General features: G+C 42.5%; 1 protein-coding gene across 1 annotated transcript; it reads right to left on the bottom strand.

Moving 5' to 3' along the window:
• Window positions 1-970: 970 nt before the first annotated feature.
• LOC128257727 (uncharacterized) lies at window positions 971-7,887 on the bottom strand. The gene is given in 10 exon segments (XM_052988896.1): window positions 971-1,343; window positions 2,060-2,221; window positions 2,292-2,569; window positions 2,632-2,775; window positions 3,098-4,132; window positions 4,134-5,235; window positions 5,291-6,333; window positions 6,807-7,351; window positions 7,442-7,707; window positions 7,763-7,887. Coding segments are annotated over 10 exon segments (4,779 nt in total). The 5' UTR covers window positions 7,786-7,887; the 3' UTR covers window positions 971-1,162.
• Window positions 7,888-16,322: the final 8,435 nt, after the last annotated feature.

The raw sequence follows: 16,322 nt of genomic DNA, 5'->3' as shown, positions 1-16,322 counted from the left end.
ACGCCAAAGTTAATTCTCTTATTTCGATTAGAACTTTCAGAATCCAAAAGAGCACGTGTTGCCTAATGTTTAGTTCTTAAAACATTTACTAAACTTAGAAAGGTAACTTGAGCACGGCGAACTCATTTGTTAAAGGGTAACCTAATCCACTTTATAGGCTTAATAACTTTTAAACTGCGGAAAAACCTTAAGATCTCGTATTATAGAGTACACTGTAGCTCACCTCCAGGGGTTAAAGCTTTTAATTCCGTTTGCTTATGTAGTTTTTATATATGTATACCTTTTGTGAATGATTTGAATAAATGACAAACTGAACTGATGAAAAGTACAGTTCGCTGATCTCGACAGACAGACAGATAAGGCTGTGAGTTTGCTGCCCGGATTTCACTAAAGATTATATAATAATTTGAATAAGTCAATGTTTTTGTTGATGCTCAAACAACAATTGCAATCGGCAACTTTCACTTTGGCTTTAAAATTAGTGCTTTAAGAAGCTGTCTTACATAAAAAGTTTAATACATGTAATCTAAATGGTAATATGTAGAAGTCCAAAAATACAAAAAACATTAAAAAAACTAAGGTCTCGAATGATTATTTAACAGACTTTTATGTTGACAAGTCACATTGGTATAAGTTTCGAATAGTTTTGATAGTTGAGTTACGATTTGTTCAAACGCCCACCAAATTACAAGGTTGAAAAACAGTTGGTTTGTTTTACCATGGGTTAAGCGAGTATCATATTTATATAATAATGAAAAGTTAATGCAAAAACTTGTGCATTTTGTTAGGAGAATGCTTCCAAACTTTTTGGCTATTACTTAACGCCTATATTCAAGAGCAATCCATTACACAATAAATGTGAAGTGCGATGTTTAAGGGGTTTCCCCACCGAACTTGGCAGCCAGATGTTCGGTTAGTAACAACGAACTAAGCAGCGAACCGGGCTCATAGTGGATGACTTTATGCCTCGTCTTGGTGTTTGTCCCAGACACAGACACAAACAAACCAAATAAAGTGGCAGCGGCAGTCTAAAGCACCCAGATCCCCAGAACCACTAATAAATTTTCATTCGGCGCTATGAAAATATTTAATTGCAATTTCGCCAAGTGGCTGGAACTTGGTCCAATGGACCGCTCTGCCGGCTGGACGGGTTGAAGTTCTCCTAGGGCACCGAACTGAGGATGTGCTCCGGCACGGGCGGATGGCATTGGGGCAGGGGCGGGCCCAGGGTGGGGTAGGTTCGCAGACGGAGGAGCTCCAGTATCGTCTGCAATTCCAGCACATGGGCGTAGTGGCGGCGCACATTCTCCATCAGCTGCCGATGGGTCTTGATCTGCGACATGCTGCGGGTAAGAGGAATGGTGCTCTTATCAGTACACTCAGTATATTGACAGGCAATGTACTTATTTATATTTTGAATAGAAATAAACTTAAATTGACTTAAATGTTCGGCATTGTTGTGATGCAGTTGAATACTTTTTAATTACTTTAAATGAGCTGATTAATTTTGACTAAGATAAATATCACACACCAAATAATTTCTAATATATTTGATTTAATTAATTTATTATTTATTATTATTATTATTATTATTATTTATTTATAACAAAAGATTTTTTATTAAGCAAAAACAAATAAAAAAATTATTAAATGTTACAAATACCACAGACAGATAGGATACACTTTAGCCAAAAGAGCTAACTTACATTTACAAATTTAGAACAATGACGATTTAATTTTACTTAAATTTTTAAAATTATGTACAATTATATTTAAACTGAAGGTCTTTAATAATTAGAACTAAAAAACTTAATTTATCACTGTATAAACATATTAATATTCAGTGAAAAAAAACAATTGAGACTAACTAAAAATTTCATTTAATTATTTTAAACAAAATTAATTTAAAATTGAAACCTATCTTCCTATGAATTGTATACACACTTTTGCGAGTGAGGTACAATCTAATACGAAATTTGTGTGAACTATGGTAGACATTTTTTTTTTGGCAGTGTTCGGGTGTACAGTTGTATAGTTCCCGTTGGAGAGGTTATCTTACCGCTCGCGCTGCTCGCGATCCCGCTTCTCCTCCATCATGGTATCGCGCAGAGTGTTCTGAAAAGTGACATCCACCTTGATCCGCTCGATCTTGAAATCGATGGCGTGATTGCTGCGCTTTACCTCCAGGGTTTGAGCCTTGACCGAGTCGATTTTGATGTTCCTTGGGTGGCAACAGTTATTTGTTTTTTTTTTTTTTTAAATTGGGGAAACTTTGAGAAATCACAACTTACACTCGATCGATGTTCTTCTTGAAGGCGGCTATCTTTTGCTCGATCACTCGTTCGATGGCCCCGCCCATGTACTTCTGGCGCTCGGTCTTGACCTTTTCCCAGTTGCGCAGAATGTTCAGGAACTCCATCGAAACCTTGCACTTCTCGATGGCATCCAGCATGTATTTAAGGTAGGCTATATTGGCCTTATACAGTTTGTGTTCCCACTCCTTGAAGATCACCTGGCGCCTAAAAACGGCCACCCTCTGCATGGCCTTGATCTTTTTGTTACCGGCTTCCTGAGGGTGTTTAGTTTGTTACTATCTTGAAATGTTTCTCCACTAATGGTTTTATGACCTACCTGTATTTGAAAATTCACATCGTTGATGTCGTCCACGTGCATGAGAACTGTGTTGGTGAGCTTGGTGAACTTACCCAGTACCGAGACTTCAACCTGGCCCTTTGTGAGGGTCAACTGGATCGTCATGTTTCTCATTTTTTCCAACTGCAGTACAAAAATTCATAATATAGGTAGGATATAAAGTTATAGAAAGTATACGTGTTTGATTTGAATATGAAAGGTCTAACATATTTAATGGGACTTAGAAGAGTTCTCTAGTAACCAATAATGCCCAAAGGTATGCTGTAATTTCTTTTCTAGGAAACGGAAAAATATCGTTTTTAGCTTGGTAAGCCTTTTTATGAATATATGGGTTGTTTTCTGGCTTAAAGCTGCATTTGCAGTGCGGTTAATTGGGATAACAGTCGGTAAAATTTAAATTTTATATATATATATATATTAAAAACCCATCTGACCCTAAACTTACGTAAGTTTGGATGCTCTCCTCGGCATTGTGCAGCGTCAACACCTTGGACTCCTTGAGCGCCGCGAGGTCCTTGACGAGGGCATTCAAGTAGATCTGGCTGTCGAGCAGCTGGTATCCAATGCCCTTGATCCGCAGCTCGCTCTCCGTCTTCTGGCGTCGCAGCTTGACGAAGGTGTCCCAGGACTTGGCGTCCACCTGCGGGGGACACTGTTTGGGCTGGTCGAACTCGGCCAGGTAGTTGAGGAACTCGAGGACATCGTCGGCCAATGGGAATGGTGTGCGATGGCTGGGCTTGCCACTCAGCTTGTTCGCGGCCTCCATGCAGATGAGCATCGAGTTGAAGATCTTGCCGGGCAGCTTGGGCCGTTTCTTGAAGAGCTTGGTCATTTCGTGGGTGGCATGTGGCACCAGGGGCAAGAACTGGCTGCGAAACTGACGCTCGACGGTCCGATCGCGAGTTTGCTGAGCCTCCAGTCGCGTTTTGACATCCAGAAAGGCCTTGTCGTAGAAGTCCGTGAGATAGCCGTATCGCGTCATATACTCGGTCAGCTTGTCGATGTCCTTGCGGAACATGTTGTACCGCTTTCGCAACTGGACGCGGCCGAAATTGCTCTGCTCGAGGGTGAGCTGACGCAATTGGCCCTGTTTCAGGGCAAAGTCGTACTTCAGTTTCGTGACCATCAGCTCGGCCACGCGCTGATTGAGTTTCAGAATGTGGCCGGCCTTCAGGGCCAGCGTTTTCTCCTCGTTTTCGTGCAGGATGCGCAGGTACTTGCGGCGGTCCAGCTCCAGGAGATGCACTGCCTCCTCGTAGGCCCGGTAGATCTTTTGCTCCTCGAGATTGTACTCGTGCGGCTGCTTCTTCTGCACGAACTCCGGCTCGGGGATGTCCTTCTTGATCTCCTCCTCCCACAACTTCTCCAGCACGCCGTCCATCATGACGACGAGGGCTCGAGCCCAGAACTCGGTGCTCCACAGCAGCAGTCTTCCCTTCTTGCCGCCCGTGTCGATGGTCTTGGGTTTCCGCCGGTTGACCGGCCTTGATCTCCGAGTCGTCCACCTCCATGATCCGCTTGATCACCTCGTCCTGCTCCAGCCCGGGCATCGTGAGCTCGGGCGGCTGGAACTGGTCCATGTTGAGCAGTCGCAGCATGATGTTCATGTTGTCGTAGATCTTGTTCAGCACCGCGTTCGTGTTCATCACACTGTCGATGGTGTCCTGCTTGAGTTGCTGCGCCTCGTGGAAGAGCTTGTTGAACTCCTGCTTGAGCGGATCGTTGAGGTAGTAGCGTATCTTGCAGTTATAGTTGAACAGCTGGTTCGACGTGACCAGATCCTTGTCCTGCAGCTGGAACTCGGGTGCCATGATGTGTTCGTAGACACTGGGTCCTTCCACCACGAACTGCTTGAGTTGGCGCAACCCCTGCCCCGTCTCCTTCTCCTGCTCCTCCTCGCCCAAGTCACCATCTTCGGGGCCAGCTGGTGGTCCATGGCCTGCGGCTGCCGGAGCTGCTGGCACCTCCTCCTCCAGCGAGCCCAGCGACAGGCGGAGGTGGTCTTCCAGGTCGTAGAATCGATACTTGTCGAACTCGGCCATCTCGATCTTGCGCCGCACCGAGAAGCTCTCGAAGTTAGCATCGGCGAAGATGGAGCGCACGCGGTAGTTGATGCTCACTGCATCGCGGGTGACCAGGCGCAGGATCCAGTCACGGATGCGGGCCTGGTCCGCAATGGCCCGCTCCAGCGACTCGCGCTCCAGGGCGCACAGCTTGTGCGCCTCCTCGGTGAGGGCGTCCAGCCAGCGGTAGTGGAAGCAGAACTTCTTGAAGATGCCCTGCGTTTTGCCCGTCTTCGAGATGTCATAGTCGATCAGCGCCGTCACCTTGGCCGCAAAGTCCTTAATACTGGCAAACAGCTTATCCCGCTTCAGCAAATCACCCCTCGTATACTCCTCCTTGACCTCCTGCCGCAGGCTCAGCGGCACAAAAATGTCCACCTTGTGGAGCGTCTGCTCCACGTAGCAGGCAATGCCCTCCTCCACGGGCAACTGCAGGGCCACATTCTCCCGCACAAAGTCCGCCAACGAGGGCAGTCGCATCACCCGCAGGCTCTTGTTGGCCAACAGAATCAGCAGGTATCTGTAATTAATTTATATATTGAAATAAAGTCATCCAGTTGAAAGAAGATACCCACTTGGAATTGAAGCACTCCTTCACCCTCAGTATGAACTCCGTTTGCATGCCTATGTTGAGGAATCGGCAGATCATGAACGGCTTCTTGGCCCGCTTGTGCTGCTTAAAGTGCACCAGGATGCCGCCCAAGCTCCAGGTGACCAGATGCTTGGTCATGCCCACGCCCAGGATGTAGCTGAAATGTCCCGACTTCGTGGAGGCGATCCACTGCAGTTCGTCCCTTTCGTTCAGCGCGAACTGGTCGAAGTTGAAGCTGTTGTACTCGGTGGCCACGATCTCGATCACCGCCCACCTCCCCACCGGCGGCTGGACGCAAAAGAAGCCGTACTCCCTGGGCAGCACATACTCTCGCCTGTGCAGGCGCCTATCCTTGCCCCAATTGTAGAGCCAGAGTTCGGTGGCGAACCCGGGTCGCTTCAGGCTGTGATTCCTGTTGATGAAGACCATCAGACGCGGTCCGTCGGCCAGCAGGAAGGTGTGCACGAACACCTGGGCCAGTCCCGGCTGGTCCAGCTCGAAGTAGTGCGTCAGCTTGTGCGGCCTGGTATCCACCTGGACGACATGCAGCGACTTGGCCTGGTCCTGGAACACCAGCCAGCTGTCGTTGAAGTCCAGTCCGACCACGGCCGCCGTCTCCAGCTTCAGTTCGCACAGCACATGCGGCAGGTTGGCCCGCTCGAAGTGGATGAGCACGATGCGGGCGTCCAAGGTGCCCACGGCCACCAGGGCCAGGCTGCGGTGGTTGCCCATGGCCGTGGACCCCGGCACCGGGATCTCGCACAGCGTGTGGCCCTTGGCCAGGTCCAACATGGCCAGCCCATCATCGTACATCGCGCACACGCACTCCTCCTTGAGACCCGGCAGCACGCGAAATGTGAACACCGGTCGTCCCGTCGGCACCACGCACTCCAGCGAGACCGCCCCGCTGCGATCGATCATCACCTGGTCAATGTGACCCGGCCGACGCTCGGCGTAGGCCTCCCCATTCGTGTTGCTCAGGAAGCGGACGACCTCGTGCAGACGAGCCTCCAGCTCCCACTCGACCTGGAAAAATAGAGTGACAAGCATTTTGGCTTGAAAGAATTACTGAAAACGTAAACTAACTGCGGTAGCTTCAGTCTTGGGACAACAGAAAATACATTTTAATTTGGTAGGTTTTTTTTTTTTCTTATAGTAGTTTTGTAGCATATATATATTTCATATAATAAAATAGTCGATGCGATGATTGTCATCAAATTACAGTTCGTCAAGGCTTTGCAAACCTACCGTATAGCTTACATATATAATTAATTTAAGAAAACTGTATCACTTTAGTTCGACCATATATCTAGCTAAGTTTGTCCTTTAAATGAATCAATCGGTTCTTTCTAAAATATTAATAGTAAAAAGATAAATTCAATACGACAAATAAAATAAAAAAAATTACACCATAATAACTTAAAATGAATCGATCGTTCGGTTTTTAAATACTAATGGTCAAAACATATATTCTATACGATAATTGTAATCAAACCTACCTTGTAGACCCCAGCCTTCTTCTTCACATAGACGGCGCCCGAGCTGTTCCAGATGATGAACCCGGATCGGTGTAAGGTGAGGCCGTGGTGACGGGGAAACTTCTCCACGTTCTCATCCTCGTACATGGGACGCCACTGGGGCCTCAGGGCGAAACAGGCCACGTCGACGATGTGCAGGTGCCCAAAGTCGTTGGTGGCGTACAGACAGTTGTCGTCGCCAAAGGTCATGCAGCCGTCGCAGGACTTGAGGTAGTCCTTGCCCAACTCCACCTCGGCCACCTTGTACAGGAAGGACTCCTTCTCGAAGGTGCAGATGTCGTAGCACAGGATGGTCATCTCCTGCTTGTTCAGCTGCACGATGGCGGGCAGATAGGTTGGCCCGATGATAATGCCGCGTTCGATGGTGGGCACATTGGTGGGGTGTTCCAGCACCAATGCTCCAGTGCGGTAGTTATAAACGCATATGCAGTAGTCGGGATAGCCGCCCACGGCGATCAGAATGTCGAGCTCCGAAAATCGAATGTCGGTGAAGCTTACCATGTGAGCTAAAGGGATTTAATCATTTTCACATTGATATAGGCATGTTAATTAGCACAAATTACTGATTTAAAGGATAGACAACTAGACAAACTCACGTGGAATGGAACTGAACCTGGACATATCCGGATAGCGGTACACGTAGATATTGGGTCGCAGGACGGCCTCGGCAAATGCGAAAAGTGGAAAGCGGTTGTGGCCGGAAAAACAACTGATACTCAGTCCGGTGGCCACGGTCTCCGCCTTGAAAAAACTAACAGCCCTTGTCTGCATGTGGACGAACTTGATCGCATTGCCATTGCGTTGGCACAGGACATCGGGACCGACATTCACAGTGGTGTCCTTGTCCCAGACGTTGCACCAACTGTGTTTTAGATGAGTAAGGGCATGTGTCTCTTTAATATTCACTGTATACTCACCAAACCGATGAGATAATATTCATGTTTGAACTGTTCGATGCCTCCGATTTTGTAAAATGCTCTTCGACTGCCAGTCAACAAGTTCTGGGGTTGCTAAGATGACTATTTACCTGATGGAGTTTGTTTTCTTTCCCTGGGCAACCATTAACAAAAGAGAACATTTTGGGCGTACTTCTTTATTGGGTAACTTTCATGTAATGTGTTATTACATAAAATAAAATTAATATTAAATCTTGTTAATTTATATATTTTATTGTAATTACAAACTTAATCATAGTTCTTTCCTTCTTCGGTAGTGGCAGAATGAAAGTAGAATAGAATAACAACAGCCAGCTTAAAGTATAGCAGAGCTGTATCAGATGGCTAAAATCGATGTAATAAGGGAGTTTTTGCCCTTTATTTTCTGTCACCAAATTTCCCAGGCGACAACTTCTCTGACCCAAGTAAATTGTCTGGCCGGCCAACTTTACAAACAATAAAAGTGCTGGACTATAAAAAGCCAACGCCTTAGACAGCCGCTGCCTTTGGCGCAATTATATTTGTTTGTTTTTTCCCTGGCTGAACGTTACTTTAAAATTTGATGCGGCTTGTTATTTTTATTGCCAAAGCGTTATGGTTAATGGGGTTCCTTTTTTCCTGGCTCAAAGCGGTGATAGGTAATTTTTTTACGGGTCACCGGGGTGTCGTTGTTTGTGTTTGTGGTTGCTATTAAATTTCAGCCAATTACACAATTTCAGTGTGTATATTTTATGTCAGTAAAGCCATTCTTTAATGCTATCTTTGAATGTTATTACATATTTTTATTGAATAGCAGGGAGTTAAATTAAGACCTCTGCCGTTAAGAAACATTTACACAATTTACAATTCTCCTCTCAAAAATATCCCAGCCTAATGAGGATGAATTAGTTGAAATTGGCTTAAACGCACATAAATTAAATCACTTTGCCATCGATTTATTCCTCGCGGAAGGCAATTAAAACCATTTTAGCACAGATTTTCATTTACATGGGCCCATAAATTTTATTTAAAGCCCGAAATATGTTTAAATAAAATCCTAAAAAGCACGGCTCAACGCCGAAAACTAATGGCTGACAACAAATAGAATGCATGTTAAATTGGGCTAACAACGGAAATGGTCTTTAGGCCGCTGGGTCAGATTTGTTTGCTGGCGGAATAAAAACTAATTTGCCGGGCTTACTATTTAAATTTGTTAAACATTTCGCACTCTAACAAATTAGCTTGAAAAGTGTGCAGAGCAGAGCAGAGCAGAATTTAATATTAATGTGGGGATTTCCCATTCACGAAGAGTCCGACCCGTCGAAATGCTAATGAATAAAGAAATGGAAAACCCCGACGGCCCATGTGGGTAAGGAAACGAGCTGGGACTCTGGTCCTGGGTCAAAAGGGCAACCCCACTTTGTTGGTTCCTTGCCAGACGCTTAGCCATCTGCCAGCCAATTGTGTGGCCTATTCAGCTGTCGTTGACAAGACGGAAGGAAGGAATTTTCAGCACATCAGCGCAATCTTTTCTACAAAGTTGCCTTTTTTACGAGGGTCGCTACCTGTGGAGGATGTGCCGTATGCCATCGTGTTCTTGTTGACGTCGTCTGGCCTTTATAAAATATTTATTGCCACCACCTGAATGGCATGTCGAGGTGGCCAACTTTGGCCTGGCTTTGGGATGCTATTACCCCCCAGGTGGGGTTATTAACATGTTAAGGAGATAAGCAAAAAATTGTGAAAAATTGCTGGTTTCGACGGCCATTTCTCCTGATGCATTGTGAATGGATTCCATGGGTCGGCGCTCTGGAATTTCTACGGGGTTTCTAAATCGCTTGCCATTGGGGATGCTTTATTTAAAGACTACTTTTTTAAGCGATTTATTTTTTAAATATTACACAAAACTGTGTAAACATTGTATAAATCTGTTTTTTTTTTTATATCAAAGCTAACATAAAAAACTTTTCTTTAGAATAATTAAAAAATATCAACCTCTGCTTAGGTGAAAAATTTTACATCTAACATATCTTTACATTCATATATCTTACATTTAATGATCTTGTTTCAGTTTCTTGGTTGAACCTCTACTTTATTTTAAAATAAAATGCAATAAACACTTTTAAATGAAGGGTATTTAACAAATCGATCTGCTATAGTACGTTATTATTATTTTTAAATCATAATATATTTCTTTGTTTCTCTTTCACTAAAAGTTTAATCTGTCTGAGGCCTTCAACCCGAGGGTCAGTCGGCATGATTACTCATGTTGAACATATACATCCGACGGTATACACATGTACACAATTATCGGATGACATAACTATAACTGCTGCCAGATGATACCGAATCGGTATTACCAGTGCCCCCGGGAGAGAGAGAGGTATGGTATGAATGGGCTGAGTGCTACTTATGGCACAATAATGATTTACATTGCATAGTTAATGCGTTTTTAATGAGTGCCTGCATGCTATTAAAAAAAGTTGTGTGTGCAGCGAAAACTTGTCACCAGAGATATGAGATTTCCCCGCTGCACAATGGGAAAGTTGGCGGCATTGGCATCGTCATAGTCATCGTCATCGTCATCGTCGTCTTGCCGCAAAGCCGCCTTAAGCGTTTGCAAAAGTTCTGCAGCACTCGAGTCATTAACATTAAAGACATTCCATGTTGCCAACGTGGTGGAGCTGGTGGTAGTGACGATGGTAGTGATGGTGGTGGTGGTGATGGTGGTGCAATTGGCGAAAAAGTTCGCCCCTCATATGGGAAGGCGGCACTGCAGGGGCACATAAATAATTGAGTGGCGCCCCAAAGTAGGCAGCAAAGTGCACCCAGCAAACTGCAAACTGCAGACAGCAGGTGCGGCCAGCGGATGTTAAGCAGGGTGGCTGAGTGGGTGACTCAGTGGGTGGCTCAGTGGGAGGCTCAGTGGGTGGCTGGCCAAATGGAGGACAGCCGAGCTGCTTGGTTATGCGAATGCTGTGGGCTGCATTTACTTAAATAGAGAAGCCGCCGGGCCAAAAGCGAATGGGCGTGGTCTTGATTTTGGTTTTCTGTTCGCTTAAGGATATTGCATTAAATTAAGGAGAAATTCAAGAGATTTTATCAAGGCAAGGCTGCATACACAATTTCTAAGAAATTTTCTCAGAAAATGTAATTTAAAAGTCTACGATTTGATTGATTTCAAAAATGTTGTCAAAACAGAAGTTTTATATGTCTCCGAGATTTGACTTTGGGCTGAAGTTTATTTAGAAGAGATCTCTGGAAAACCTTAGTAGAAAGACTTTAAAACTTGCATTGGAGGTATTATTTATTAACAATCTAAAATAATTTTAATCAGAAAGAAAGAATAAAAACATGTTTTTAGTAGACATAGTCTGTTTCCAAACATTTATATAGTATTATCTTAATGAATAGAAGACAGTTAATCTTAAAGCCTAAGAAGCTTTTTATTATTAAATAATGTCACATTACAACAGGTTCAAACTATAACACATAAAAAGGCAACTTAAATGAAGATATATAACCTTCTAATAATAATCATAATTAATTTTTGCTTGAATGGTAATACATTAAGTTTTCAATCAATTGCTGCCATCCGGCTTACCAACGAGCTGTTTATGAGCAGTTTGATGCCTGAGTCTCCTCATCACTCGCCTCTTAGTTCAGCAAAACTGGCAGCTGATTATACTGTGCTGCTATGCATTACAAGAGCTGTTGTCGCGCAACTCGTTAAATTTCCATCAGGGAGCGTGCTGTGCACCATATTGCCCCTAAATGTCACCCAGCCGACGAGGAAGCTCTTGCAATGAACTCTGATGTCCTCACGTATTCGTATGATATCGATTTGACTTACAAAACCCATACACCCAGACACACTCGCTTAGCTGTCACACATGTCCGTAATTGATATTTTATGAATGAAATGTAAACACTTTTTTTACGATTCCGGGCAAAAGAGCGCCACAATGGGACTAAACTCTAAAATTTATTAAAAATATAATTCTTAAACACAAAAATGTTGCTTTCGGTATGTTCCATTTATTAATATTTTGCTATTTTTGGAGCTCAGTTGGTATTTATTTATTTGACATACACCGAAGTCTACCTTCAGATTTGGTTTTAGAAAACTTAAGACAATTGAGCTTGTCCTATCAAACAAGCTATGAAAGGAGGAGAAACAGAAAAACATTTTCTTAAATTTTGACATTATGTTTCTCTCCCACTTTCTTTTTTTGCGTTTCTATAATTTGCCACCCTATTTACATAAATTTTTTAATTAAATAATTGTTAAAAGCAAGAAAATTCAAAATTGAATAATTGTTAAAAACTGTTTCATTTAGGTCATGTGTGCTTCCACTGTGCGCAACCAACTTTGGAGCTTCAAAGTTGTCAAAAACAAAAAGAATTACCAAACTGGCCGGGTCCAGAGCGGTCGTCAACGCCTTTGGCCTGCACACAATTGCCCAGACTCATAAAAAGCCGAGCGCCGGCGAGCCGTAAAGAGCTCTCCAAAGCACTTTCATACCAATATGTGTAAACCATTAAACTTCACAGGCCCCGAGCTTTTAACCCACAAGACCAAACAGATGTATGTATATTGCATTTAACAAACACACACTTACCCTATATGTTTTCAATTCATTTTTGTGCGAATATTAACGATTGGGATGGAGAAAATGGAATTGTTTATAATGCAAATGCAATTTATTGATGATGTCTTTTAATCGAGTGTTTTCCCAGCGGTTTGTTATCTCTGAAAACGTTTATTTTAATTATTCGAGTTGTGCATGCAGAAATGCAGCTTGTGATTTTTTGCCTTGCTTTTATGTAACAAATTGTTCTCATACGGTTTTTGGAATGGATTGTTTTTTTACTGCTCTATCGTCTTGAGCAGCCAACAGTGCGTATGATTGATAGCGGCAAATTTATGAGCTCGTCTCAATATTTTGTGATTTTTGCTGAAAAATATTCTCCTCTTATTTGATTAAGCTCAATCAATGTGTGTCATCTCGGTTATTGCCTCTCTAAACCGAACAACTTTGAAAATGTATCGCATGCGAAACTTTCTGTTATCACAAGTGTGATAGATTTGAAAGTGTGTGCTAGGCACTCAAGTAGTTGGCAGCCCCTCGATCTATTCCGTGGATACACTTAGCGGCCACAGGGCGTGGCATAAATATGTCAATGACAAATTCAGACCGAGCCCTGTTGTTTAAACTGCTGCTGGCATGTGCAAGACCACTACACGATGATATATGATCTGGCTTCTAGGCACAATTACCCAAAGACTCAGATCTGTCCGCCGTTCAGAAGTAGGCGAAGTAATTCAAATGTGCCTGCCATAAATCACTTGCAAACTGGGGAAATCTGTTTGCAGATAAGCTGAGAGCGGCAGTAGGTTATTGAATCCGTAGTCAAGCTATGCGAACAACGGGATTAGAGCGTCATCGGATTCTTATACATATATTATATATGAATTTAAACAGAGAAAAAACACAAGGCATTTAAGGTTTTAAAATTCTTTAGCCGACCTCATGCCGTTTGTTTAAACATTATATTATAAATTCATATTTAAAACGAACTTTCATATATTATAATCTTATATTTTCAGGCGTTTTTTAAAATAGATTTACGTCAAAAAAATTATACTGCTTAATTATTAATATTAAACTAAATTATAATGCCCAAAGCTCTTTTTTTAACGTTTTTAAAAATCACTCAAATGTTGCTATTTTGTTTGGACACAGTAGCATATCTTAAGTCGCCTTCTTATTTGTGAAAAGTTTTTTGAAATACTTCATGTTGAGCATAATTTTAAAAATGTAATTTCTTTCGGTGTACTTCTTCCTCGGGCAAACAAACCCATCATCAGCCCAATTTAGACTCCTCCCCTTGCCCATCTCGGTTCGCGCATTTCATTAGGCAAATCTCTGCTCTTCTCTTCGACACCCGATTCATTCAAAATTCATCAATGGCGCATAAAAGTATGCGGCGAGAAAAATGCCAAATATCCCCGATAGGTGTCGCCCAACCAAGGGGAGTTGTCAGCTGCTGGCACGTCCTCAATTGCCAATGTTGCTCCTGCTGCTGCCGAATCCTGTTGTTGTCATCAGCATAATTTGCTTTCAAGTGAAACTTTGGGCTAGGTCCCCGAGACAGAACTCGACTTGGGGGCCCAACACCCTCAACACAGCCACACTTAGCTCGAATTATTCGGCACACTGAGAAAAAAGTGTGTAAGAAATATTGGCCTTACAGATTCTTACGGACTTATAGTTTATTTTGACATATTGGGATTAAATTCTTTCTTTTGCACTAATATTAAAACATTATGTTATTATTGGTCATTTTTGAGCTGAGTTTCCAGTTTATTTCGAATCCTTCATACTCTAAGATCTCTGCAAAACCTATATATGCAAGCTTTCGTTCAGAAATGAATAGAAAATTTAACAGCAATAATTTAAAAAAGTTGATAAAGATTGCATAGCCAAATAAGATAAATCACGCCAAATATTATATGGTGTCCAACTAATACAATTTGTATTTTATTTTTACTTGATAATCTTTGTTCGTAATTTTTTAATATATAATGTATGGTAAGGTTCTATTGTTTTGCCAAGAGTTATTTCGCCGTGGAGCAAAATACACGTTATCATTGCGTCACGTAAGCAGAGTTGATTTCTGTAACAAGGGGCTGAGCTTGAGGGGGCGTGGCTGGGTTTTCGGAATAGGCTGCTCAGGTATGCCGTTTGCTCAAATCTGAAATTGAGCATGGAATTTGCGTAATATGTGGGCGTGTGCGTGTCTGCCTGTCTCTCAATGTGTGAGTATTTGCGTGTGTTGTCGCATTTATAGCATGCAAATATGTGTGAAGGCATTTCCCCACCCCCTTACTCTTTCACTCGCTTTTCCGCTTTCTCTATCTTTTTGCCGATGCCTTTCTTATGCCGGTGCGTATGAGTTACGTGCTTGGCGCTCTAAATATTACGCATACGCCATGTTGATGCGAAATGATAAAGGAAAAATTCATTTTGCCATCAGTCCAGTCAATTGGATGCAACTGTGGATGAAGTAATAGAAGTCATGGGACTTAAGTAAAATGAGCGAAAATTAAATATTTAATATTTATAATGTTAGAGAAGAGAAATGTAGAGTTCTGACAAATATTCTTCAAAGCTGAAACAGTTAACATAAACGATAGCTGGGCTATTTTCCAATGACAATCTGAATTAAAAGTGTGTTTACTAAATAATTGCCAGTTTAGCTTCGCTCTTTAGACTTTTTCAACATTGTTATGTTTTTTGCTGCCAGTCTAAGCCGAAACCCTATATCACTGACTCCCACACTTTGAACACCCCATGCCATGCTTTTTCAAAACTCACCGCACACGTTTGCCGGCTGTCGTGTTGCGTCTGGCACGGAAATGAAGTTAATTTATGGCGCTAAAAAGGATTTGACTGTCTCTGCCCGCCCTTGGCACCTCAGTTTGTTTTGGATTTCTGTTTCGGTTTTGCGGCCCCTTGTTTTAAAAAGTGAACCGCTGGCTTTGGTATCACTGCCATAATGATTTGTGTGCTTAACACGGCGCCGTCGTCGCCGTCCTAAATTATAAACTATCTGGCGTATGCACAAAACTTTGCCGCCCCCACAACATATGTCTGTTTTCTACGTATATGGGGGCGGCATTGGGGGGACTGAGACTGTGGCGACTTAGTTCGCAAAGTTTTGTTGAATTTGTGGCTAAAAGTTATAATCATATCAGCGCCAAGTTGCCTTAACTTTGGTCCTTCTGCTTCCAAGGCCAGACCCCATCGAATCATTCTGCTCTTTCCACAGCTCGACAAACCAATTCTAATTACAATTTCCGTTAACATTAATTAGCATGTCTGTGTTTTTCGGTAAATGGCTTTTCATTTCGCCAGTGGCATTGCCATTGGCCTTGCTGTCGAATCCGGGGATGGGAAATTATGCAAAATAGACGCTGGCAGTACGATGATGATGATGATGATGATGCTAAAGCCATTATGGCAGTTGAACAGTTTGGAAAGGTACGACAGGTCATATGGAGTCAACCATTTGAAAGGTATCTCTAAATGAGAGAGAGATATTTAACTGGAAAATATAAATTGAAAATAAATAAATTGATCAATGGATGAAAGAATTTAATTTATAACATTTTGTATACGTTTTAAAAAAAATATCTTGTTAAGTTAATCAACTAAAAATAATTTTTGAATGCAGTACTAAAAAATAGGTTTCGGTTTAATGCTGTAATTTAGTAAAACTATTTCTTCTTCAACACAAATGGCTTCATTTAAGTTAATTCAATTTATAGAGCGCATTTATTAAGTGTTATTAAATTTGAATGAAAAATTAAACACTTTTATTGATTTCTCTTAGAGTTACACATATAGTATTCTGAAACTTTGCCATTTGCTAGAGCATTTTTACTTCGACCTCGAAGTTACCAGAAAGATCTGACTATCAAAGCGCGGCAGACGTTCATTAACTTGTCATTGGGGGTTTTCCGAAAAATGTCAACGGCGAGACGGCGGCAGACAAA

The sequence above is a fragment of the Drosophila gunungcola genome (assembly GCF_025200985.1).
Source record: "Drosophila gunungcola strain Sukarami chromosome 3L unlocalized genomic scaffold, Dgunungcola_SK_2 000002F, whole genome shotgun sequence".
Classification (NCBI taxonomy): Eukaryota; Metazoa; Arthropoda; class Insecta; order Diptera; family Drosophilidae; genus Drosophila; species Drosophila gunungcola.
The sequence above is the reverse complement of the archived record's forward strand: the minus strand, read 5'-3'. Positions and strand labels throughout refer to the sequence as shown.